The following is a 27631-nucleotide window of genomic DNA, read 5'->3' as shown; positions in this document are numbered from 1 at the left end:
ATGCATGCATATAAGCATAACCAATGGACACAGAAAACAGGGGGTGAGGCTGAGGGCATGATTGGGGGGGCGGGCAATGGGGAGATAAGGACACATAGGTAATACCTTAATCAATAATAATAATAATAATAATAATAATAAAATTATTACATGGAAAAAAAGAGTTCCTACTGTTTATAGATATTAAGCCTTACCTTGCCCATTGTTACTGCAGTTTGAACTCTGGCTGCCACAGCATCAACCCTAGCACTCATTCTCAAGAAATTAATTGCTTGGTTCTTCTGGCGGATTGCATTTTCAGCATGTATTCTTGCAACTTCAGTATTCCCTTTCTGAATAGCCTGTTTCACACAGAGCAAGAAGTAAATAGTGGTGAAGACAATTTTTAATAATATTTAAGAGTTTTCATAATTAGTTTTTAAGGAAATAAAATGAGAATTTATAGTTCTTTAAGTTTAAAATCATACTTTAAAAATTCCTCACAATCCCATCACTGAGCCATTACCACTGTTAATATTTTATTTAGTGTTATAGTATTCCAAGTACATAAACCTATTTATTACAATATAAATTTATTATAAAGTAAATGCATAAGACATACTGTTTTTTCATTTAATTTAAAAAACACATCTTTTTAAGTCAAATATACTATAACTACTTCAACATTTCTAAAGGCTCAATGTACCACTAAGCAGGGCTTTCCTTGTGACTGGTACAAACACTACAGAGAGTACATAAATTTACTTTGGATGTACACAAGACAACCATCTTCACTTTAATTATGCATTTATTTAAATGTATTATTTGAAATAAATATAACTAACACAGATCTAGGCTTTTCTTGCACTAATAGCTTTGGCCAGGGCTAAAGTTAAAAGTCAGTTTAGAAGAAAATATTAAATAGCTCAGATAGACCTCCACAGAAGCAAAATGGAGAGGGTACAAAAGTAAAAAAAAAAAAAAAATGAGAACATGCATAGATTAAGATCCTGGTGGGCACATAGTACAATATACAGATCTTGTACCATAGAAATATTCACGTGAGGGAAATCGAAGATGGCTGTTGATGGGAAGGCAGGCTGCAAGATAGTGTGTGAGTGAGAGAACGAAAGGAGAGTGTGTGGACATAGGGGGAGTGTCTATTTGTGAGTGAGGGACAGCTATATTCCAAGGGACTGTTGGGGACTGCCAGACCGGGCTCCCCTGACTGGGCAGCCTCCACCGCTGCTGAAATCTCTCCTGGAGTGACTGGCTCTGCCACAGAGACTGTGTCATCTTGAAGGGGAGAGTGGCTGTGATCATAAAGCCTAGCCTTACCTTCAAGTGGGAAGAATCAGATACCTGCCGGGACCCTACAACCACAACACGCAGGGACCAGCTGCAAACCCACGAACACCGGGTCTCAAGCAGCACGAATACATGGACTAGAACAAGCTCTGCACCTTCTCACGGAAAGGTCAGATTTCTCCCAGAGAAAGGTGAGGTCTGCGATCTAGACTGGAGGGAGAAATGCGCGCAGTGGGCTCTAAAGCAGTGGTTCTCAACCTTTCTAGTGCCATAACCCTTTAATACAGTTCCTCATGTTGTGGTGACCCCCAACCATAAAATTATTTTTGTTGCTACTTCATAACTGTAATTTTGCTACTGTTAATGAATCGTAATGTAATATCTGTGTTTTCCGATGGTCTTAGGCTCTACAGCAGCAATTCTCAACCTGTGGGTTGTGACCCACAGGTTGAAAACTGCTAGCAGGGTCTCCCAAGACCATCTAATGGTTGCAGCATTAGAAAGGTTGAGAACCACTGCTCTAGAGGTACAGAGGAAGTCTGCGCCCACAAAATCCGCAGCCGTTGGGGCCAGTGTAGTTCTCAAATGTGGAAGGGGGTCCACAGGGCTGCTGGCAGAAGGGAACTCTAGAAATCAACCCATAGCTGGGCTGGGCACAAAAAGGCAGCCTGAAGTGTTACCAGTATACCAGCTGCGCTGTGCCAGGGGAAGAAGACGTGCGCAGAGACACACGCAGAGTTGCGTGTAGTGCCACGGTGAAAAAGTCGCGAGTTTGCGTGCTTACTCTGGCTCTTTTTTCTCTTTAAATCCTTGCTTTTAATTACTAAGCCCAGTACATTGGATCACCCAATTAAAAACACTCTCAGAGACTGCAGGGGAAAGTTGTTTTTGTGGAACCTGGGGATCAGAGCGGGGATAAACAATCAGACAACCAGCTCTGGGGCAGTCCATTCCCCCAAACCAGTATTAAGTGTGGCAGGGAAAACAAAATCTAAATACTGGGTAGAGAGGACTTATAGCCCCGGATGTCAATACAGTAACACTGCCACCCAGGGGATGTGTGAGAAATTGACTCTTGTGTAAATACAACTAAAGACAGGCTGAGAAACAAAGAAATACTGACTGCTTAAAAATAGGATTGTGGTTTATGACACAGAGGAGCAGTGGAAAACAGGGAACTTCAATACTGTCCTGACTACCTGACAGGAAACAGGCATGCCAAACAGAAGAGTAGAGGAAGTGAATGACCTTCACTACTGCACATTTTTATTTTTTATCTTTTACTTAAGAAAATAATTTTTTCTCACTTGATTTTACCTTTTTAATTATTATATTTTTATTTTTAAACAGTATTATTACTACTACTAGAGGCCCAGTGCATGAAATTCGTGCATGGGGGGTGTCCCTCAAAATGGCCTGCACCCTCTACAATCTGGGGCCCTTTGGGGGATGTCTGACTGCCAGTTCAGGCCCAATCCCTGTGAACATCCCTCTCACAATCCGGGACCACTGGCTCCTAACCGCTCGTCTGCCTGTCTGCTTGATTGCCCCTAACCGCTCTGCCTGTCTGCCTGATCGCCCCCTAACCGCTCCCCTGCTAGCCTGATTGATGCCTAATTGCTCCCCTGCTGGCCTGATCGGCCCCAACTGCCCTCCACTGCTGGCTTGATAGCCCACAACTGCCCTCCCCTGCTGGCCTAATCACCCACAACTGCCCTCCACTGCAGGCCTGATCACCCACAACTGCCCTCCCCTGCTGCGACCTGCCTCTTCTGCTGGGATTCACCTCCTCCACACAAGGTGGCGGAGATGTGGGGACCGGCCTCCTCCATGCTGCACAGAGCCATGGGACCCCCAGGCCTTACAACACGGAGCAGCCACCAGGCCACTCCTCCACTGTGCACATGGCCATCTTGTGGCGATCATTTTGTGACGGCGTCACGCGAGGGCCTCGCTCAAGGGTGTGATGCCATCTAGGCTTTTATTATATTGGATTATTTTACCTTTTTTTAAAGTTTCATTTTATTTTCTCTTTATTTTATTTTGAGATTAATGTTCTACATTCTATTTTCATTTTTCCTTTAGCATCATTTTACTCTATCTCAACTTTACCTTTATGCCAACACTCTCTTCCTCACTTTTCCCCTTTTGCTGTCCTGTTTCTCTTACCCTATTCCTGCTTTATATTTTCACTATTCTTTGATTTTACCCCGTTAAAAATTCATCCTACTTATATATCTAATTTCTGATCCCCTGCTCCAAGTCCATACACACTTCTCTATTCTCTTTCTTCACTATCCAATTTTTTCTCTCTCTTCCCATTTTTCTTGTTTGTTGTTGTTTTTTTGTTTTGTTTTCTTTTATGGTTTTTGTTTTATTTTGTTTGGTTTTGCCCTTCTTTCTCTCTGTCCTATTGTTGTTGTTTCTTTGATTATTGATTAGATTGTGGGTGTTTTTTGGTTTGTGTGATTGCTTCTCTCATTTTTTTTTGCTTCTGTTTTTCCTCTCCTTGCTTGTTATTAGTTGTTGTTTGTAGTTTGCATTCATCTCTGGATGTTAGTTGTTTGCATTTTTTTGGATTAGTTGTTGTTCTATTGCGTTTTATCCACATATAGTTTCCCCCCTTTTTATTCTCTTTCTTTTCTCTCTTACTTTTTTTCCTTTCCTCAATATCATTTTTGCACTCTCTCTTTTTATTATCCCCTAATTTTCTTTTCTCTAGTGGTCACCTTTATTTGGGGTTATCAGTATCGTGAATACATTTGTGTTCAGTGCCTTGTGCATTGCGCCATGTTGTGTTGTATTTTGTGCCTTTCAGGCAATGCAGGGGAGGCAGAGCTACATAACCAGACACCCGGAGAGAAGAGATCACAGGTAGACAAAGAAACAGACCACATACGAAAGAAACGGAGGCATCACCAGAAAAGAAAGTAAACTAAATAGAGGCAAGCATTATGTCAGAGAAAGAATTCAGAGAAATGGTCATAAGGTCGCTGAAAAGGTTAGAAGACAAATTCAACAATATGTGTAAGAACCAAGAGGAAATGGAGAACCAAGAAGAAATGACAAATGACATCACTACAATAAAGAACTCAATAGAAAGCATCAATAGTAGACTAGAAGTAGTGGAGGACCACATCAGTGAGCTAGAAGACAAGGTAGGAAAAAATACCCAAGCAGAGCAGCATCTAGAAAAAAAACTTAAAAAACAGGAGGAGAGCCTAAGGGAACTTTGGGACAATACGAAACGAAACAACATCCGCATAATAGGGGTATCAGAAGGAGAAGAAACTGAGTAAGGAATAGAAAACCTGTTTGAAGAAATAATGACAGAAAACTTCCCTGATATCAGGAAGAAAAAACTCAAGAAGCTCACAGAGTCCCAAACAAAATGAACCACAAAAGACCAATGCCAGGGCACATTATAATTAAACTAGAGGCCCGATACACAAAGATTCGTGCAAGAATGGGCCTTCCTTCCTCTGGCTGCTAGCACAGCCTTTGCTCCGGCTGGAGCCGCCTTTATGCCTTTGCTCCACCCAGAGACACCTTTCTGCCTTCCCACACTGCCCAGAGGCCTGGAGTGGCTGGGACGGTGCAGAATGCCTGCATCATTGCCATGGCAACAATGCAAGTATCCCGCCCCCAGCTGCTCAGCACCTGTGTATACAAATTAACCTACCATCTTTGTTGAGTTAATTTGCATACTCACTCCTGATTGGCTGGTGGGCGTCACGAAGGTACAGTCAATTTACATCTTTCTCTTTTATTAGTGTAGATTGGCAAACACCAATGACTAAGTAAGAATCTTAAAAGCATCCAGAGAGAGACAGAAAGTTACCTACAAAGGATCCCCCATCAGACTAGTGACTGATTTCTCAACAGAAACACATCAGGCCATAAGGTAATGGAATAAAATATATAAAGTCATGCAAAGCCAGGGCCTGAATCCAAGAATACTATACCCAGCAAGGCTATCAATCAAAATTGAAGGTGAGGGGTCGGAAGATGGCGGTGGGCAGGATGGAAGTTAGGGAGGGTGTGAGTGAGTGAGGGGGTGAAAGGAGACTGTGTGGATGTGAATGGTGTGTGTGTGAGTGAGGGAGGGACAGTTAAATCCGGCAGGAGTAGCAGGGGCTGGCAGACCAGGCTTTCTTGGACAGGGAGAGACTACCACTGCTGCCGGCACTCCCCAGACTGCGGGATTTGGGCACAGAGCCCACACCATCTTGAAGGGGAGAGTGGCCTCTTCTAGGAACTCATCAACACCACCACCCAGACAGGCCTTGGACACTGCCCGAGACCTGGCAGCCACTCCAGCTAAAATCCTGCTGCCCCACCCACAGACCCACAGACCCTGGGACCTCCACCTCCAAGGATGCATGCTCCCGCAGCAGTAAGTGCAACTCCCCCCTCCCCAGTGGCTGAACTCCTGATGTCACAGTCGCGCTTCTCCAGCACCATAGTTGGTTTTTCAAGAGCACATGCTGCCTGAGCCCACCACTCCACAGGCTGCAAGCGAGTGCTCCTGTGGGGCACACTCTTACCCAAACAAGGGCTATCTGGCCCTGGCAGTAGAAATTCTGGATTCCCCCTTCCTGGATACCTCCCCGCAGCCACCTCGGTCTGCCAGGGCTCCTCTGGGTGCCTGAGCACACCGCCACTTGGCCCATGCAAACCCAACCAAGGGCATAAGGCCCCAGCAGTGGAAATACAGACTTCCCCCACTCCCGGCTGCCTGCCCAGGGACGCCTCAGTCATGTGGCTTCAGTACAAGGGCCTATCTGAGTGCACCGCCCTGGCCATCAGCCCCATGGTACCCCTTGGAGCCACCCCTGGGCGCACGCAAATTCAACTAGGGGCACAGCAGCAAAAACTGAGTATCCCCATGCCACAGCTACTGATATCTGGATGCCACAGTCGTGCTATGCCAGCGTGCAGGCCCCCTCATCCCAAGGCCTAAAAGGTGGCTCTTGGGTGCCTCTGTGAGCCCCTGCTGGGCACGCTCTTATCCAAACAAGGTCCCACTGCTCCAGCAGTAGAAATTCTGGATTCCCCCTTCCTGGATACCTGCCCACAGTCATCTCCATTGTGCGGCTTTAGCGCCAGGGCCCCTCTGAGTGCCTGAGTGTGCTGCCACTGGGCGCAAGTGAACCCAACCAAGGGCATAAGGCCTCCGCCAGTAGAAATTTGGACTTCCCCCACTTCCAGCTGCCTACCCACGGACACCTCAGTCACGCGACTTAAGCATAAGGGCTTATCTGAGCGCGCTGCCCTGCCTATTGGTCCTGTGGTACCCCTGTGAACCACCACGAGGTATGCGTGAATTCAACCAAGGGCACAGCAGCAAAATCTGAGTTTTCCCACTTCACAGCTGCTGACCTCTGGACACTACAGCCACGCTTTGCCAGAGCACAGGCCTCCTGAGCCCAAGGCCACAAAGGCAGCTCTTGGGTGCCTCTGTGAGCCCCCGCTGGGCACGCTCTTATCCAAACAAGGGATCACTGATCCAGCAATAGAAATTATGAGTCCCCCCTTTCCAGATACCTGTCCACAGACTCCTTAACACACGGCTTCAACGCGAGGGCCACGCTGAGTGCACCACCCTGGCAAACTACTCCTGGGTGCCTCTGTGAGCCGCCACTGGGTGCGCATAAACCCAACCAAGGGAAGAAGGCCCCCGGTAGTATAAATTCAGATTTACCCCACTCCTGGTTGCCTACCCAGAGACACCTCAGTCACGCAGCTTCAGCACAAGGGGCTCTCTGAGTGCACCGCCTGGCAAACAGCCCCGGGGTACCTCTGTGAACCATCACTGGGCACACTCAAATTAGACCACCAAACACACAGCAGCAAAAACTGAGTCTACCCAATTCACAGATGCTGACCTTCAGACACCACAGCCACGCCTTTTCAGAGCGCAGGCCTCCTGAGCCCACTGCCCCAAAGGCGGCTCTTGGGATTCACTGTGAGCACTCGCGGGTCGCATTGTATGTATACAAACAAGGGTGCACAGCCACAGCAATTGAAATTTTGACTCCCCCCTCCCTTCTGGCTGCCTGCCCATAGACACCTCGGTCACGCCGCTTCAACGCAAGGGCCACGCTGAGTGTGCCACCCTGGCAAATGGCTCCTGGGTGCCTCTGTGAGCCATAGCTGGGCGCACACAAATCCAACCAAGGGCACAAGACCTCAGCAGTAAAACCTGAGTCTTCCCACTCCACAGTTGCCAACCTCAGGACACTGTAGTCACGCCTTTCCAGAGCACAGGACTCGTGAGCCCCACCACCCTGACAGACGGCTCCTGGATGCCTCTGTGAGCCCCCGCTGGGCACGCGCGATTTCAACCAAGGGCACAAGGCAGCAAAAATTGGGACATCCCCCTCCCCAGCTGCTGACCTCAGGACACTACAGTTGCGCCTTTCCAGCACGCAGGCCTTCTGAGCCCGCTGCCCATATAGGCAGTTCCTGGGTGCCTCCTTGAGCCCCAGCTCAGCATGCTCATATCCAAACAAGGGCGCATGGCCCTGGCAGTAGAAATTTGGACTTCCCCCTTCCCGGCTGCCTACCCACAGACATCAGACATGGCGTTGCATGGTTTCAGCACACAGGCCCCCTGAGGACACTGCCCCAGCAGGCGACTCCTGGGTGCCTCTGTGAGCTGCCACTAGGCGCACTTGTATCCAACCAAGGGCTCAAGGCCTAACAGCAGAAACTCGGATTTCCCACTCCTCAGCTGCTGACCTTGGTCACTGCAGTTGCACCCATCCAGTACGCAAGCCCCCTGAGGCCACTAAACTGGCAGGCGGCCCCCAGGTGCTTCTCTGAACTGCCACAAGGCACAACCCCGGCCACTGGAATCCAGTCACAAGGGCCTCCTGAGCCCATTGCCCCACCAGATGGCGCCTGGACGCCTCTGTAAGCAGCCATTGGGCATGCATATCCAACCAAGGGTGCACATCCCCCGAAGCAGAAACCCGGACTTTTCCCTCCACGGGGCTGGTGGCACACCACAATCACTCCAATCCAGTGTGTGGGCACCATAATATCACACCCCCAGCAGAAGGCGCCTGGGCTCCTTTGTGTACTGCCACTGGGCATGTGCCTCTCCAACCAGGGGCACACAGCTCCCTCAGTAGGATCCACGACATCCCGCTCCCAGCTGCCTACCTCTGGACAGCTTGGTGAATTACTGAGGACTTGCCTCCCTGGACGAGGTCACATTATTTCAGCCACAGACCTTGAGATTCCCACATCCCCAGCCACAGGATCCTGAACCCTCTTGTGATTCAGAGCAGGAAATCACTTTGGCCAGAGTCCCATTGCCTCAATCAGAGACTAGGAGACATCTGCTCCCCCCTGCACTGTCCTGGGCTCAGTGCCACTCCCAATGAGTTGCAGAGTGATGCTAATCCAGCAGGAGTCACACCACACTGGCCAAAGTCACAGTACCTGAGCCTCAGACCCCGGGACTCCTTCCTTCCAGACTTTGGATTCTGGGAACCCACAGTGATAACATACTGATAACACAGCGAGACCTCAAACAACCTTTGCCACCAGAGCCGGAACCACAATCACATCCAAAACAATGTGCACAACGAAGCTGGGGGAGAGTCACATTGCCAACCTAAGACGAGAATTCATCCACGAATAAGAAACTAACATTCAAGATCCAACTACATCAAGAGAACCCAAATAGGTCAAGTAGGGAGCTCTGCAAGATCACCAAGACATCTTCAGAACATTTCACCACAAAGCCACAGAATATATATTCCTCTCAAGTGCAGGGGTCATTTTCAAAGTAGACCATATATTGGGACACAGACAAAGTCTCTTCAAATTCAAGAAGATAGAAATCATATCAAGCATCTTCTCAGAGCACAATGGCATAAAATTAGAAATCAACTACAATAAAAACAATAAAAAATCAAACACCTGGAGGCTAAATAGCATGCTATTAAACAATGACTGGGGTAAGAAAGAGATCAAAGAAGAAATAAAAAGCATCATGGCAACAAACGACAATGAAAACACAACAATCCAAAATCTATGGGACACAGTGAAAGCATTCTTGAGAGGGAACTTCATACCTAGTCTACAGGCCTATGTCAAAAAAAAAAAAAAAAGAAAAGAAAGAAAAAAGAAACAATGGTAATAAATTATCTAACCCTACTACTCAAAGAGTTAGAAAGAGAGCAACAAGAAAAACCCAGCATAAGCAGAAGGAAGGAAATAATAAAGATCAGAGCGGAGATAAATGACAGAGACCAATACAACAACAACAACAACAAAAAAAAAAAAATACAAAAGATCAACAAAGCCAAGAGCTGGTTCTTTGAAAAGATAAACAAGATTGATGAACTCTAGCCAGACTCACCAAGAAGCAAAGAGAGTGGACCCAAACAAACAGAATCAGAAATGAAAGATGTGAAGGAACAACCGATCCCACAGAAATACAAAGGATTATTTAAAAATACTATGAACAACTCTATTCCAACAAAATGGATAACCTAGATGAAATGGAATATTCTTAGAAAAATACAAGCTCCCAAAACTCAACCAAGAAGAATAAAAAAAACCTGAATATGCCGATAACTACTGAAGAAATTGAAGAAGTCATCAAAAATCTTCCAGCAAACAAAAGCCCTGGTCTGGAATGCTTTACAGGAGAGTTCTACCAAGCATTTAAAGAAGAACTAAAACCTATCTTCCTCAGACTATTCAAAAAAAATGCAAGAGGAAGGAACACTTCCAAGCTCTTTCTATGAAGCCAGGATTACCCTAATCCTAAAACCAGATACAGACACCACCAAAAAAAGAGAACTACAGGCCAATATCCTTTATGAACATAGATGCTAAAATCTCTAACAAAATTCTAGCAAATCGAATTCAGCAATACATTAGAAAGATCATACACCATGACCAAGTGTGATTTATTCCAGGGATGCAAGGATGGTACAATATCCAAAAATCAATAAATGTGATACATCACATAAACAAATTGAGAGACAAAAATCACATAATCATATCAATTGATGCAGAAAAAATATTTGACAAAATCCAACACCCTTTCTTGATAAAAACTCTCAGCAATGTGTGAATAGAAGGATCATACATCAACATAATAAAAGCCTTATATGACAAACCTACAGCCAACATCATACTCAATGGGCAAAAACTAAACCAATTTCCCCTAAGAACAGGAACAAGACAAGGATGCCCACTTTCACCACTCCTGTTTGACATAGTACTAGAAGTACTAGCCATAGTGAGTAGATAAGAAGAAGAAATAAAAGGCATCCAAATTGGAAAAGAAGTAGTAAAACTGTCCTTATTCGCAGATGACATGATACTATACATAGAAAAGTCCAAAGACACCATCAGAAAACTACTAGACCTAATAAATGAATTCAGTAATGTAGCAGGATACAAAATTTAAACCCAGAAATCTATGGCCTTTTTATACACCAATAATGAACTCACAGAGAGAAATGAAATAAACAATCCCATTTACCATTGCACCAAAAAAATTAAGATACCTAGGAAGAAACTTAACTAAGGACATAAAAGACCTGTACTCAAAAAACCACAGGACATTGAAGAAAGAGATAGAGGAAGACATAAACAAATGGAAGAACATATCACGTTCATGGATTGGTACAATCAACATCATTAAAATGTCCATACTACCTAAAGCAATCTATAGATTCAATGCAATACCTATTAAAATACCAATGGCATATTTCAAAGATCTAGAACAAACTCTCCAAAAATTCATCTGGAATTAAAAAAAAAAGACCCCGAATAGCTACAGCTATCCTGAGAAAGAAGAACAAAGTTGGAGGGATCACAATACCAGACATCAAGCTGTATTACCAAGCCAAAGTTCTCAAAACTGCCTGTTACTGGCACAAGAACAGACATATAGACCAATGGAACAGAATAGAGGACCCAGAAATTGACCCAAGCCATTATACTCAATTAATATTTGACAAAGGAGGCAGAAGCATACAATGGAGTCAAGACAGTCTCTTTCATAAATGATGCTAGGAAATTTGGTCAGATACATGCAAGAAAAAATGAAACTAGATCACCAACTTACACCATACACACACACACAAAAAAAACAACTCAAAATGGCTAAAGGACTTGAATGTAAGATGGGAAACCATAAAAATCCTACAAGACTCCATAGGGAGCAAAATTGCAGACATACACTGAGTGGCCAGATTATTATGATCTCTGAACACATAATAATCTGGCCACTCAGTATATATACATATATACTAGAGGCCCGGTGCACAAAATTCATGCACGGGGGTTTGGGGGGGTTGTCCCTCAGCCCAGCCTGCACCCTCTCCAATCTGGGACCCCGCGAAGGATGTCCTGCTGCCGGTTTACAGGGAGGTTTACAGGGATCGGGCCTAAACTGGCCGTCGGACATCCCTCTCGCAATCCAGGACTGCTGGCTCCTAACCGCTCACCTGCCTGCCTGCCTGATTGCCCCTAACCACTCTGCCTGCCGGCCTGCTCACCCCCAACTGCACCCCACCGCTGGCCTGCTCGCCCCCAAATGCCCCCCCACCAGCCTGATCACTCCCAACTGTCCCCTGTGCCAGTGTGCTGTCCCCAACTGCCTCCACCGCCGGTCTTCTCGCCCCCAACTTTCCCTCCCCCCCCCGCATGGGTGGGGTCCGGCCAGCCTGGCCAGGAGGAAGGGACATGGGCGGTTGGCCAGCCTGCCTGTTGGTCGAACTCCTGGTCGAGGGGACAATATGCATATGAGCCTTTTATTATATAGAATATACACTGAGTGGCCAGATTATTATGCGTTCAGAGATCATAATAATCTGGCCACTCAGTGTATGTCATAGCAATATCTTTACAGACAGAGATCCTAGGGCAAGAGAGACTAAAGAGAAAATAAACAAATGGGACTACATCAAAATAAAAAGCTTCTGCACAGCAAAAGAAACCACCAACAAAACAACACATTGCATGGGAGAACATATTTGCCAATGTTATCTCTGATAAGGGTTTAATATCCAACATTTACAGAGAAGTCATACAACTTAACAAAAGGAAGATAAACAAAGGACCTAAATAGACACTTTTCGAAAGGACATATTCAGAAAGCCAAGAGACACATGAAAACATGCTCAAAGTCACTAATCATCAGAGATGCAAAACAAAACAACAATGAGGTACCACCTCACACCTGGCAGAATGGCTATCATCAACAAATCAACAAATGACAAATGCTGGAGAGGATGCGGAGCAAAAGGAACTCTCCACTGCTGGTGGGAATGCAGACTGGTGCAGCCATTGTGGAAAACAGTATGGCTTTTCCTCAAAATTTTAAAAATGGTACTCCCATTTGACCCAGTAATCCTACTTCTAGGAATATATCCCAAGGAAACAGAAACAGCAATCAGAAAGGATATATATACCCTTATGTTCATAGCAGCACAATTCACCATAGCTAAGATTTGGAAACAGCCTAAATGCCCATCAGCAGATGAGTGGATTAGAAAACTATGGTATATCTACACAATGGAATACTACGCTGCTATAAAAAAGAAGGAATTCTTACCATTTGCAGCAGCATGATGGAACTGGAGAGCATTATGCTAAGTGAAATATGCCAGTCAGTGAAAGAAAAATACCACATGATCTCACTCATTTATGGATAATAAATATTATAACCTGATGAACAAAACGATAGATACAGCGGCAGAGATGCATCGAACAGACTGTCAAATTACAGTGGGAAGGCTGGGAAGGGTTTTGGGGGGGAGTTAAGAGATCAACTGAAGGACTTTTATGCAAGCATATAAGCATAACCAATGGATGCAAGACACTGGGGGGGGGATGTGAGGGCCTGTGCTTGGGGGTAGGGGAGGCCGGGGGAAGGTCAGTGGGGGGAAAAAGGAGACATATGTACTACTATTTGTAATACTTTAAACAATAAAAAAAGAAAGAAATATACACTTGAAACCTATATCATGCTATTAATCAATGTCACCCCAATAAATTTAACACAAAATTTTAAAAATCCCTTAATGCTGGGAATTTAGTTTCTTTCCAATTCTTCAATAATATAAAGAGCAATGTAATAAAGATACTGGAACATGCAATTTCACACTTTCCTTTTTTTTCTAGTCAACATCCATCACCACACACAGTTATAATTCTTTTCTTGTGAGAACTATTAAGATCTATTCTTTTAACTTTCATATATACAATACAGTATTATTAGCTATAGTCACCATGTTGTACATTAGGACCCTAGGACTTAATTATTTTATAACCAGAAGTTTGTATACTTTGACCATTTTCTCCCTTTTCACTCACCTCCCATCCCCCTCCCCTGGATACCACCAACCTCTTCTTTATCCATGAGTTGTTTTTAAGATTACATATAAGTAAGATCACATGTATTTGCCTTTCTCTGTTTGATTTATTTTTAGTTAGCATAATACCCTCAAGGTCTATACACACTATTGCAAATGGAAGGATTTCCTTCTTTTTATGGCTTTTTATTGTTGATTTTGCTTTGATCCTTTTAGTGTAAAGTACACCATAGCCATGAGTACAACTATTGGCAGTTCAACCTCCTAGCAAATACACAAACACAATACACATTAATACTATACACTACTTAGATATAAAACTTCAGAGACTATAGAAATTAAAATGAACCAAAAAACATTAAATTTTATTCTTACATATAGGCTTTGTACTTCTAAGAGTAGTTTGGGTTACAAACCAAAGGACAATCTTTAGACGTAGGTAACAGAACAGTTATACTCTGTATGTGAGCCACACTTGAACATGTAAGTAGTAAAAAACAAAAAGGAGCCATTATTAACTATGTCAGATAATAAATAATTTATTTAAATATATATTTGGTTTAGAATACTAAAGCCAGAAATCTTTCTTTTTTTAATCTTTATTGTTGAAAGTATTCCAAATGCCCCCCACTTTTTCCTTTTCTCCCCCACCACCCAGTTCCTCCCTGCCCCAGGAATTCTTCAGTCTGTTCCATGTTTCCATGTCTCTGGTTCTATTTTATTTATCAGTTTATTGTGTTCATTAGATTCCACATATAAGTGAGATTACGTGATATTTGTCTTTCTCTAAGCCAGTAATCTTTCCTCAATGTAAAATGAACTGAAACATTCACTTTTGCATGATTAATTGTGCTATCATGAATTTTAAAAAGATAAAAATAATAAAAGTAGCTTACCTTTTTAATCTTAGCCTTTTCAGACTTTTCTTCTTTATCACATTTCTTGGCATTCCTATTAAGCTCTTTTGCAGCAAACTTCAAGTTAAATAAGTGTTCTATAAATATATGTTAAGGCTACTCCAAAAAAGTCATTTCCCAATAACTAACTGCAAATGAGATGTTAAATTTATAAAAATTATCAGATAAAATTGTTATTTAAACCAACTATTCACAAAGTATTAGAGAAAACAGAAAAACTTTTATCTATTACACATTTTTTTTTATTTAAAAACTTCATTACAAAGATGGCTGCCAATGGGACGGCAGGCTGCAAGATAGTGTGTGAATGAGAGAGCTAAAGGAGAGTGCGTGGACATGCGGGGAGTGTCTGTATTTGTGAGTGAGGGACAGCTATATTCCACAAGACTGTTGGGGACTGGCAAACCAAGCTCCCCTGACCAGGCAGCCTCTACTACTGCTGAAATCTCTCCCAGAGCGGCCAGCTCTGCAGCAGAGACCGCACCATCTTGAAGGGGAGAGCTGCTGTGATTGGAAGCCCAGCCTTATCTTCAACGGGGGAGACCTCGGATACCTCCCGGGACCCTACAACCACATCACCCAGGGACCAGCTGCCTCAGCTGCGAAACCATGAACACCGAGACTCCAGCCTACATGATTGTGGGTGCCTAAAAAGTTTGTCTAGGGCAGGCGTCCTCAAACTACGGCCCGCAGGCCACATGTGGGTGTTTTTGCCGTTTTGTTTTTTTACTTCAAAATAAGATATGTGCAGTGTGCATAGGAATTTGATTATAGCTTTTTTTAAACTATAGTCTGGCCCTCCAATGGTCTGAGGGACAGTGAACTGGCCCCCTGTTTAAAAAGTTTGAGGACTCCTGGTCTAGGGAGATACAAAGTGGCGCCAAATTCACGGATGGGCCCTGCGCCTTCTCACAGAGCAGATAGAAGGAACAGCTGCATTGAATAACATCCACCTGGAATTGGTGAATGAAACACAGCTGGTGAGGCAATCCATGGACGAAAAGGTCAGAGATCACCTAGAGAAAGGTGAGATCTGGGATCCAGGGTAGAGGGAGAAATGCGTGCAGCAGGATCTAGAGTCTCAGAGGGAGAGTGTGCTCCACCAAACCCGTGGCCCTTGGGATCAGTGTAGCCCTTGAAAGTGGAAGGGGGTCCACTGCTGGCAGAGAGGGACTCTAGATATAAGCCCACAGCCATAAGAATCTGTGCCCAGAAAGGCAGCCTGAAGTTCTATACCAGCTGTGCAGTGCCGGGGGAAAAATATGTGAGTCGGTGAGGTTCCTTTGTCTTTTTTTTTTTCCCTCCATGCTTTTGCTTGCTAAGTCCAGAACATAGGATCTTCCAATTAAAAACAGTCACCGAGAATGCAGGGGAAAGTGGTTTTTGTGGAAACTGGGGATCAGAATAAGGAGAGATGAACAGGAAACCAGCTATGAGCAGTCCATCCCTCCAACCCATTATTAAGTGTGGCAGGGAAAGAAGAGTCTAAATACTGGGTAGAGGGGCCATTTAGTCCCAGATATTAATACAGAAACACTGCCACCCAGGGGTTGTGTCAGAAATTGACTCCTGTGTAAATACAACTTAAGGCAGGCAGAGAAAGTGAGCAGAGAGATCCCGCCTGCTTGAAAACAAGGTTGTGGCCTATGACACATAGGAGCAGCGGATCGCAGGAAACATCAACACTGTGCTGACTACCTGACAGGAAACAGATGTGCCAAGCAGAACAGTAGAGGAAGTGAATGACCTTCACTATTTCACTTTTTTGGTTTTTTATCTTTTACTTAAGAAACTCAATTTTTTTCTCACTTGATTTTACTTTATTATTATATTTTTATTTTTAATTATTGTAATAACTACTATTAGTTTACCTTTATTAAAGTTTTATTTTATTTTTCTTTGTTTTATTTTATTTTGGGATCAGTGTTCTACATTCTATTTTTCTTTTTCTTTTAGCATTATTTTATTCTATCTCAATTTTTCTTTATGCCAACACTCTCTTCCTCACTTTTGCCCTTTTTCCTCCTGTTGCTCTTACCCTATTCCTGCTTTAGTTTTTCTCTATCCTTTCTTTTTATACCCTGTTAAAAATTTATCTAACTCATATATCTAATTTCCTATCCCCTGCTCCAAGTCCATGCACACTTCTCTCTTCTCTTTCTTCACTACTGAAATTTTTTCTTCCTTTTTTCCCTTTTTCTTTACTTCTGTCTTGTAGTTGTTGTTTGATTGTTAGTTTGTTTCTTTCTCTCTTTTTTGCTTCTGTTTTTCCTCTACTCGCTTGTTCTATTCTTCTACTCCTAGCTTAATTAATTCCAATCAACAACTCATGCCTATCTACTCTCTATCCTCCATTTTAAATAACATATGAATACATAGATAGATTAAAGAAAGGGATATACGGGCCCCTGGATCCGGGTGAGCCTGGGTCCCGGGTCCGGGTGAGGCCGCGGGCCCCTGGATCCGGGTGAGCCTGGGTCCCGGGTCCGGGTGAGGCCGCGGGCCCCTGGATCCGGGTGAGCCTGGGTCCCGGGTCCGGGTGAGGCCGCGGGCCCCTGGATCCGGGTGAGCCTGGGTCCCGGGTCCGGGTGAGGCCGCGGGCCCCTGGATCCGGGTGAGCCTGGCCCCGGGTCCGGGTGAGGCCGTGGGCCCCTGGCTCCGGGTGAGCTTGGGTCCCGGGTCCGGGTGCGCCTGGCCCCGGGTCCGGGTGAGGCCGTGGGCCCCTGGATCCGGGTGAGCCTGGGTCCCGGGTCCGGGTGAGGCCGTGGGCCCCTGGATCCGGGTGAGCCTGGCCCCGGGTCCGGGTGAGACCGTGGGCCCCTTGATCCGGGTGAGCCTGGGTCCCGGGTCCGGGTGAGGCCGTGGGCCCCTGGATCCGGGTGAGCCTGGGTCCCGGGTCCGGGTGAGGCCATGGGCCCCTGGATCCGGGTGAGCCTGGCCCCGGGTCCGGGTGGGGCCGCGGGCCCCTGGATCCGGGTGAGCCTGGCCCCGGGTCCGGGTGGGGCCGCGGGCCCCTGGATCCGGGTAGGCCTGGCCCCGGGTCCCGGGGGGGCCGCGGGCCCCTGGATCCGGGTGAGCCTGGCCCCGGGTCCGGGTGAGGCCGCGGGCCCCTGGATCCGGTTGAGCCTGGCCCCGGGTCCGGGTGAGGCCGCGGGCCCCTGGATCCAGGTGAGCCTGGCCCCGGGTCCGGGTGAGGCCGTGGGCCCCTGGCTCAGGGTGAGCTTGGGTCCCGGGTCCGGGTGAGCCTGGCCCCGGGTCCGGGTGAGGCCGTGGGCCCCTGGATCCGGGTGAGCCTGGCCCCGGGTCCGGGTGAGGCCGTGGGCCCCTGGATCCGGGTGAGCCTGGGTCCTGGGTCCGGGTGAGGCCGTGGGCCCCTGGATCCGGGTGAGCCTGGCCCCGGGTCCGGGTGAGGCCGCGGGCCCCTGGATCCGGGTGAGCCTGGCCCCGGGTCCGGGTGAGGCCGCGGGCCCCTGGATCCGGGTGAGCCTGGCCCCGGGTCCGGGTGAGGCCGTGGGCCCCTGGCTCCGGGTGAGCTTGGGTCCCGGGTCCGGGTGAGCCTGGCCCCGGGTCCCGGTGAGGCCGTGGGCCCCTGGATCCGGGTGAGCCTGGCCCCGGGTCCGGGTGAGGCCGTGGGCCCCTGGATCCGGGTGAGCCTGGGTCCTGGGTCCGGGTGAGGCCGTGGGCCCCTGGATTCGGGTGAGCCTGGCCCCGGGTCCGGGTGAGACCGTGGGCCCCTGGATCCGGGTGAGCCTGGGTCCCGGGTCCGGGTGAGGCCGTGGGCCCCTGGATCCGGGTGAGCCTGGGTCCCGGGTCCGGGTGAGGCCGTGGGCCCCTGGATCCGGGTGAGCCTGGCCCCGGGTCCGGGTGGGGCCGCGGGCCCCTGGATCTGGGTGGGCCTGGCCCCGGGTCCCGGGGGGGCCGCGGGCCCCTGGATCCGGGTGAGCCTGGCCCCGGGTCCGGGTGAGGCCGCGGGCCCCTGGATCCGGGTGAGCCTGGCCCCGGGTCCGGGTGAGGCCGCGGGCCCCTGGATCCGGGTGAGCCTGGCCCCGGGTCCGGGTGAGGCCGTGGGCCCCTGGCTCCGGGTGAGCTTGGGTCCCGGGTCCGGGTGAGCCTGGCCCCGGGTCCCGGTGAGGCCGTGGGCCCCTGGATCCGGGTGAGCCTGGCCCCGGGTCCGGGTGAGGCCGTGGGCCCCTGGATCCGGGTGAGCCTGGGTCCTGGGTCCGGGTGAGGCCGTGGGCCCCTGGATTCGGGTGAGCCTGGCCCCGGGTCCGGGTGAGACCGTGGGCCCCTGGATCCGGGTGAGCCTGGGTCCCGGGTCCGGGTGAGGCCGTGGGCCCCTGGATCCGGGTGAGCCTGGGTCCCGGGTCCGGGTGAGGCCGTGGGCCCCTGGATCCGGGTGAGCCTGGCCCCGGGTCCGGGTGGGGCCGCGGGCCCCTGGATCCGGGTGGGCCTGGCCCCGGGTCCGGGGGGGCCGCGGGCCCCTGGATCCGGGTGAGCCTGGCCCCGGGTCCGGGTGAGGCCGCGGGCCCCTGGATCCGGGTGGGCCTGGCCCCGGGTCCGGGGAGGCCGCGGGCCCCTGGATCCGGGTGAGCCTGGCCCCGGGTCCGGGTGAGGCCGCGGGCCCCTGGATCCGGGTGAGCCTGGCCCCGGGTCCGGGTGAGGCCGCGGGCCCCTGGATCCGGGTGAGCCTGGCCCCGGGTCCGGGTGAGGCCGTGGGCCCCTGGATTCGGGTGAATCAGTGCCCCTGGGTCCGGCCGAGACCAAACCAGAGGGAGTCGGACCTGCATTACCACCATTTGTCCACCATCCAGAGCTGAGGGGTCAGTGCCGACATGTACTCATAGGGAACTGGTGGACATTGATATTGGGTCTCAAAAGAACTGTTGGTCCAGAAAGAAACTCACTACAGACTGATTCATTTGCCTGTCAGCATAACTATTATTGCTCCTCGCACATTCAATTCTTATAAGTATATCTCTAGTGACACATGATTTCGCTCATCTAGGGGAAATGATGAACAACATAGACTGATGAACAAGAACAGAACCAGAAACAAGGAGGCATCGATCGGACTATCGGGCCTCAGAGGGAGGATAGGGGAGGGTGGGGGGAGGGGGGAGAGATCAACCAAAGGTCTTGTGTGCATGCATATGAGCCTAACCAATGCTTAAGTTCAACAGAGGGTTGGGGCATCCAAGGGGAGGGGTGTGGGATGGGAATGGGGGGATGAGGACAAATATGTGACACCTTAATCAATAAAGAAATTAAAAAAATAAAAAAAATAAAAAAAAATAAAGCGTTGGATGCCAACGACTTATCATCCAGTAAAAAAAAAAAAAAAAAAAAAATTAAGAAAGGGATATATATATATATATATATATATATATATATATATATACATTTTCATTTATATATATATATTTTAATATATATACATTTTTTCTTTTTTTGTATCTTGCTTTTTACATTTTTGCTTATACACTCATTCTCTTTCTACCTCCTCTATACTGAATTGTGGCTATTTCTCAATTCATTCAATTCCTTGACCTTACTTTCTGGAAATAAGCTCTGCATCCTCAGATTTATCTGGGTGTTTGTTGCTTGGGTGTTAGATGTTTGCATTTTTTGGATTAGTTGTTGTTTTCTCCCCATATACATGTATTTTTCCCCCTTCTTTTTCCTTCTTTTTTTTTCCCTCTTACATATTTTTTTCCTTTTCACAATATCATTTTTGCACTCTTTTCTATCCCCTAATCTCTTTACTCTGGTGGTCACCTTTATTTGGGGTTATTAGTATCATGAATACATTTGTGTTTAGTGCCCTGTGTGTTTTGTCTTGTCGTGTTGTATTTTGTGACTTTAGGTCAACACAGGAGAGAGAGAGCTACATAACCAGACTCCTTGAGAGGAGGAAGAATGGGGAGATAAAGAAACAGCCTGCATGCTAAAGAAAAGGAGGAATCACCAGAAAAAAGAAGTAAAGGAAATTGACACAAGCAATATGTCAGAGAAAAAATTCACAGCAATGGTCATAAGTACACTAAAAAGGATGGAAGACAAATTCAACAATATGAGTAAGAACCAAGAAGAAATGAAAAATGATATCACTACAATAAAGAACACAATAGAAAGCATCAGCAGTAGACTAGAAAAAGCAGAGGATCACATCAGTGAGCTAGAAGACAAGGTAGGAAAAAATACCCAAGAAGTGCAGCATTTAGAAAAAAACTTAAAAAACAGGAGGAGAGCCTGAGGGAACTTTGGGACAACACAAAACGAATCAACATCCATATAATAGGGGTGCCAGAAGGAGAAGAAACTGAGCAAGGAATAGAAAACCTATTTGAAGAAATAATAACAGAAAACTTCCCTGATATTGGGAAGAAAAAAACTCACACAAGCCCAAGAGCTCAGAGTCCCAAACAAGAAGAACCCCAAAAGACCGACACCAAGACACATTACAATTAAATTAGCAAACACCAAAAACAAAGTAAGAATCTTAAAGTCTACCAGAGAGAGAGAGAAAGTTACCTAGAAGGGATCTCCCATCAGACTATCAACTGATTTCCCAATAGAAACACATTCAGCTAGAATAAATGGAATGAAATATATAAAGTCATGCAAAGGAAGGGTCTGAATCTAAGAATACTGTACCCAGCAAGGCTATCAATCAAAATTGAGGGGAAAATCAGGAGCTTCACAGACAAAAAAGGGCTAAGGGAGTTTATTACCACAAAACCAGCAATGCAAGAACTGCTAAAGGGACTGCTGTAAAAGTAAGAAATAGGAAGTGAAGAAAAAACAAAGAATAAAAATGGTGACAAAAGAAGTACCTATCAATAATAATTTAAATGTAAATGGATTAAATGCCACAATAAAAATCCATAGGGTAGTTGAGTGAATAAGAAAATATGACCCACATATCTGCTGTCTACAGGAAACTCACCTCAAAACAAAGGACTCACACAGACTGAGGATGAAGGGATGGAAAAAGGTTTTCCAGGTGAACAGAAATGAAAATTTAAAAAAGCTGGGGGTAGTAATACTTATGTCTGACAAATTAGACCTCAAAGTGAAGGCCATAACAAGAGCTAAGGAAGGCCACTTCATAATACTAAAGGGAGCAATTCAACAAGAGGATATAAATCTGGTAAACATATATACACCCAATAAAGGAGCATCAAAATACATAAAAAACTTCTGGAGAATATCAAGGGAGAGATTGACAGCAATACAGTCATAGTAGGGGACTTTAATACCCCACTAACACCACTGGAAAAATCCTCTAAACAAAAAATCAGCAAAGAAATATCAATCCTAAATGACTCACTAGATCACATGGAATTAATTGACATCTTCAGAACATTTCACCCCAAAGCCACAGAATATACATACTTCTCAAGTGCACATGGGTCATTGTCAAAGATAGACCACATATTGGGAAACACAGACAAAGTATCTTCAAATTCAAGAAGATAGAAATCATATCAAGCATCTTCTCAGATCAAAATGGCATAAAATTAGAAATCAACTACAATAAAAAATCAAACACCTGGAAGCTAAATAGCATGCTATTACACAATGACTAGAGTACCAAAGAGATCAAAGAAGAAATAAAAAGCATCATGGCAACAAACGACAATGAAAACACAATAATCCAAAATCTATGGGACACAGTGAAAGCATTCTAGAGAGGGGACTTCAAAGCTCTACAGGCTTATCTCAAAAAAACAAGAAACAATGGTAATAAATTATCTACCCTGCAGCACAAAAAGTTAGAAACAGAGCAACAAGAAAAGCCCAGCATAAGCAGAAGGAAGGAAATAATAAAGATCAGAGCGGAGATAAATGACATAGAGACCAAAAAACAATACAAAAGATCAACAAAACCAAGAGCTGGTTCTTTGAAAGGATAAACAAAATTGATGAACATCTAGCCCAGCTCACCAAGAAGCAAAGAGAGTGGACCCAAAAAAACAAAATCAGAAATGAAAGAGGTGAAGTAACAACCGATCCCATAGAAATACAATCGATTATGACATAATACTATGAAAAACTCTATTCCAACAAAATGGACAACCTAAGATGAAATGGACATATTCTTAGAAAAATATAAGCTCCCAAAACTCAATCAAGAAGAATGAAAAAACCTGAATAGGCCTATTAACTACCGAAGAAATTGAAGCAGCAATCAAAAAATCTTCCAGCAAACAAAAGCCCTGGTCTGGACTGCTTTACAGGAGAGTTCAACCAAGCATTTAAAGAAGAACTAAAACCTATCCTCCTCAGACTATTCCAAAAAATTCAAGAGGAAGGCACACTTCCAAGCTCTTTCTGTGAATCCAGCATTACCCTAATACCAAAATCAGAAAAAGACACCACAATAAAAAAAAGAACTACATTCAAATATCCTTGATGAACATAGATGCTAAAATCCTCAACAAAATTCTAGCAAATCAAATTCAGCATTACATTAGAAAGATCATACACCATGACGAAGCGTGATTTATTCTGGGGATACTAGGATGGTACAATATCTAAAAATCAATAAATGTGATACATCACATAAACAAATTGAGAGACAAAAATCACATAAACATATCAATCGATGCAGAAAAATCATTTGACAAAATCCAACAACCTATCTTGATAAAAACTCTCAGCAAAGTGGGAATAGAGGGATCATACCTCAACATAATAAAAGCCTTATATGACAAAACTACAGCCAACATCATACTCAATGGGCAAAAACTAAACTCATTTCCCCTAAGAACAGGAACAAGACAGAGATGCCCACCTTCACTACTCCTGCTCGATATAGACTGTAAGTGCTAGCCATAGCGATCATTCAAGAAGAAGAATTAAAAGGCATCCAAATTGGAAAAGAAGAAGTAAAACTGTCCTTATTCACAGATGACATGATACTATACATAGATAACCCCAAGGACTCCATCAAAAAAACTATTAGACCTAATAAATAAATTTGGCAATGTAGCAGGATACAAAATTAAAACCCAGAAATCTATGGCCTTTTTATATAGCAATAATTAACTCAGAGAAAGAGAAATGAAATAAAGAATCCCATTTACTATTGCACCAAAAACATTAAGATACCTAGGAATAAATTGAACTAAGGACGTAAAAGACCTGTACTCAAAAAACCACATGACATTGAAGAAAGAGATAGAGGAAGACATAAACAAATGGAAGAAAATACACCATGTTAATGGATTGGTAGAATCAAAATCATTAAAATGTTCATACTACCCAAAGCAATCTACAGATGCAATGCAATCCCCATTGAAATACCAACGGCATACTTCAAAGATCTAGAACAAACTCTGTCGGAGACCTGCTCAGACAAAGAACAGGGTAATCCTGAAAGTAGGAGACGGTGACGAAGAAGAAGAAAGAGAGAGAAGCAAAAGCGGGGGTCAGGAGGTCCAACAGCAGTGATGCTGCTGAAGGCAAGTTTATTCACAGAGAGCAGTACATTTATATCTCAAATTTTGGCTCCCCTCCTGAACTCCCGGGCGTCGTGCTATAAGTCTGGGCAGCGAGCCACACGCACCTCCTTGTGGAGACAAAGCAATCCTTGAGTCATGGACTCTCAATCCAATCTTCCTTGAGCAAAGTTCACTCCAAAAACACTTAATTTCAATATCTGTTACTATTACAGTTTGCTTAAATAACATTCATGTGACCCCTTTCCAAGGACAGGCAATCACGCAGCTGCCTTGGAATAAGAACACCAGTTAGAGACAGACCCTTTTCAAGGCCCGTCTATCCAGTGCCCTTATAGGAAGGCCCCATGAATTTTTCCCACAAAACTCTCCAAAAATTCATCTGGAATAAAAAAAGACCCCCAAGGAAATCCATGATGGCGGCAAAGTTAAACAAATGAACTGCTCCGTGCACAGCAATTTCAAAAATGCAACTAGAGGACAGAGGGTCTGCCACCCAGAACCACAGGAGAACTGGCTGAATGGTGGATTTACAACTAAGAGGGAAGAGGAAAGAGCAAACGCAGAGGGGATGAGGTGCGGAGGCGCGTGAATCGGGCTGATGGCGGGGGAAGGGACGCACGGCTTTTTTTCCAACCCGAAGGGAGATAAGCTCCCCATCACTCTGAAATCCAGTTTCTGGGGACGCGCAGGAGACCCAGACACCTACGTGGAGAAGCTGGACTCTCGGCCATCGTGTTGGAAAGTGAGAGCGACTTTCTTGCAGAGGTGCGCCCAGCAATCAGTGTTTACTGCGCTGGAGCACGGGATGCGGGGACTTGGAAACGTAGAAAGGCAGAAAAGGCAGACTTGCAGCCATTGCTGTTTGCCACACCCTAGCCTAGTGATGCCCTGAGACCCCGCCCCGCCCTGAGACCCGCCCCACACATTCTACAAACCCGCCCAGGCTCCAAACAGCAGCTTTTGCATATAAATGGCCTGCCCTGTGGCAGCTTAAACAAATAAACTGCAGTTCCAGTCAGACTGCTCCAAAACCACTCAAGCAGGAGGAGAAAACTGCAGTTTTTGCTGTAACTCCTGCTGAGTGGCCTCAGACAGTAGCTGACCTGCACCCCATTGGAGACCCAGAAACGAGGGTATCTAGTGGTCGGTGTGAGACGACACCAGATTTCAACCACTTGCATAAGGGATACATTCAAGAGGCAGACTCAGTGAGCGCCAAAGCCTTACTGGAACAAGTCCCGGCCCATAAACGTGTCTCCTGCACAGCAACTCTTCCTTTATAGATACAGCGGGTCCTCACAGCCAATTGGCCTGGAAGAAAATTCCTCCCAGTGACACCAACAACAATCAAGACTTAACTACACAAAGGAGGACCAAGATGGAGGCATAGGGCGGACGCCTGATTGTTGCCTACCACAACAATTTTGAAACTACAACGGGAAAACAGAGCAGACACAATCCGGAACCACCGGAGGGCTGGCTGAGCAGATGCTCTACAACTAGAATAAAAGAGAGGGGTACGCGGGATGATGCTGATGCCCGTGAGCCAAAGATCACACTTTAAGAACTACGGCTCTGGCGACACAATGGCGGCCTGGAACGTGCTCGGCACAGTTCCCCCGGCAGTCTCCGGCTGAGGGGATGGCTCCACTCGCTGCTGAGCACAGACAAGCCCCTGGGAGACATGGGGTGGGAGACCCCGTGCTTGCTGACCTCCGAGTCGTTCGAGAATCTCAGTGCCCCGAAAGCGGCCAGGTGCGCACGCCCGGCGACCGGCCGCCGCTGCAGGCCCGAGCGCTGACGCAGCGACCCCGGACCAGCCCGCCACCGTGCACTGGGTGCGCCGGAGCTTCGCCGAGCCCGCTGCCCAGCGAGTTCCGTGGCAGCCGCCCCGGAGCTTTGAGAAAATGGCCGGAGGAATTGCTGAGAAGGAATTGACAGATGAGAGATGGGATCGGGAAGACGAGGCCCCGCTGGGTCCTGGATCCAGGAGTGCTCGCCCAGCGACTGGTCGCTGCTGCAGACCCGAGTGCCATCGCAGTGACCTTGGACTAGCCCGCCGCCGAGAAACAGGTGCACCGGAGCTTCACAGAGCCCGCCGCACATCAAATTCCGAGGCAGCCGCCCCGGAGCTTTGATAAAATGGCCGAAGGAATTTCTGAGAGGGAATTGACCGACAGGAATTGGATCAAGAAGACGAAGCCCCGCTGAGTCCTGGGTCCGGGTGAGGCCGCGCGCTCCTGGGTCCGGGCGAGGCTGGGACCCGGGTCAGGGTGAGGCTGAGTACCGGGTCTGGGTGAAGCTGCCCGCCCCTGGGTCCGGGCGAGGCTGTGCGCCCCTGGGCCCGGGTGAGGCCACACGTCCCTGGGTCTGGGGGAGGCCTCACACCCCTGGGTCTGGATGAGGCTGGGTCCCGGGTCCGGGTGAGGCTGTGCCCCTGGGTCCGGGAGAGGCCACGCGCCCCTGGGTCCAGATGAAGCTGGATCCTGGGTCCGGGTGAGGCCGTGCGCCCCTGGATCTGGGAGAGGCTGGGTCATGGGTCTGGGTGAGGCCACCCCCCTGGGTCCGGATGAGGCTGGGTCCCGGGCCCAGGTGAGGTCGTGCGCCCCTGGGTCCGGGAGAGGCCATGCGCCCTGTGTCCGGGTGAGGCCACGTGCCCCTGGGTCTGGGTGAGGCCACGCACCCCTGTGTCCGGGTGGTGCCGCGCCCCTGGGTCCGGGAGAGGCCACGTGCCCCTGGGTCCAGGCGATGCCGTGCGCCCCTGGGTCCGGGTGAAGCTGGATCCTGGGTCCAGGTGAGGCCATGCGCCCCTGGATCCGGGTGAGGCTGGGTCGTGGGTCTGGGTGAGGCCGCCCCCCTGGGTCCGGGAGAGGCCGCACACCCCTGGGTCCGGGTGAGGCCACGCGCCCACGGGTCCGGGCGAGGCAGGCGCGCCCCTGGGTCCGGGTAAAGCTGGATCCCAGGTCCAGGTGAAGCTGGATCCAGGGTCCGGGTGAGGCCGTCCGCCCCTGGTTCCGGGTGAGGCCGGGCGCCCCAGGGTCTGGGCAAGTGCGCGCACCCCTGGGTCCGGGTGAAGCTGGATCCCGGGTCCGGGTGAGGCCGCGCACCCCCGGGACCGGGCGAGGCCACGCGCCCCTGGGTCCGGGTGAAGCTGGATCCTGGGTCCGGGTGAGGCCGTGCGCCCCTGGATCTGGGTGAGGCTGGGTCCTGGGTCTGGGTGAGGCCGCCCCCCTGGGTCCGGGAGAGGCCACGCGCCCCTGGGTCCGGGTGAAGCTGGATCCCGAGTCGGGGTGAGGCTGTGCGCTCCTGAATCCGGGCGAGGCTGGGTCCAGGGTCCGGGTGAAGCCACGCACCCCTTGGTATGGGAGAGGCCACACGCCCCTGGGTCCGGATGAGGCTGGGTCCCGGGCCCGGGTGAGGCCATGCGTCCCTGGGTCCGGGTGAGGCCGTGCGCCCCTGGATCCGGGTGAGGCTGGGTCCCAGGCCCGGGTTAGGCCACGCGCCCCTGGGTCCGGGTGAGGCCACACACCCCTGGGTCCGGGTGAGGCCACGCGCCCCTGAATCTGGGTGAAGCCGTGCCCCTGGGTCCAGGCGAGACCAAACCAGA

At 47.9% G+C, this 27631-nt stretch overlaps 1 protein-coding gene across 4 annotated transcripts in view; it reads right to left on the bottom strand.

Annotated features, from left to right (window-relative positions):
* LOC307095780 (charged multivesicular body protein 1B2) overlaps positions 1-27631 on the bottom strand; it is an 88187-nt gene that overhangs the window by 38027 nt on the left and 22529 nt on the right. For all 4 annotated transcript variants that reach the window (XR_013813230.1, XR_013813231.1, XM_079765306.1 and 1 more), the window contains exons 2-3: positions 14537-14634; positions 195-341 (exon numbers count right to left, since the gene is read on the bottom strand). Coding sequence is in view for 2 of the 4 variants with exons in the window: in XM_079765306.1 (XP_079621432.1) it covers positions 195-341; positions 14537-14634 (245 nt within the window). In the remaining 2 variants the exon portion in view is untranslated. The remainder of the gene's footprint in view (positions 1-194; positions 342-14536; positions 14635-27631) is intronic.

This window comes from Cnephaeus nilssonii (genome assembly GCF_951640355.1).
Source record: "Cnephaeus nilssonii genome assembly, chromosome: X".
NCBI classification, from domain to species: Eukaryota; Metazoa; Chordata; class Mammalia; order Chiroptera; family Vespertilionidae; genus Cnephaeus; species Cnephaeus nilssonii.
The sequence above is the reverse complement of the archived record's forward strand: the minus strand, read 5'-3'. Positions and strand labels throughout refer to the sequence as shown.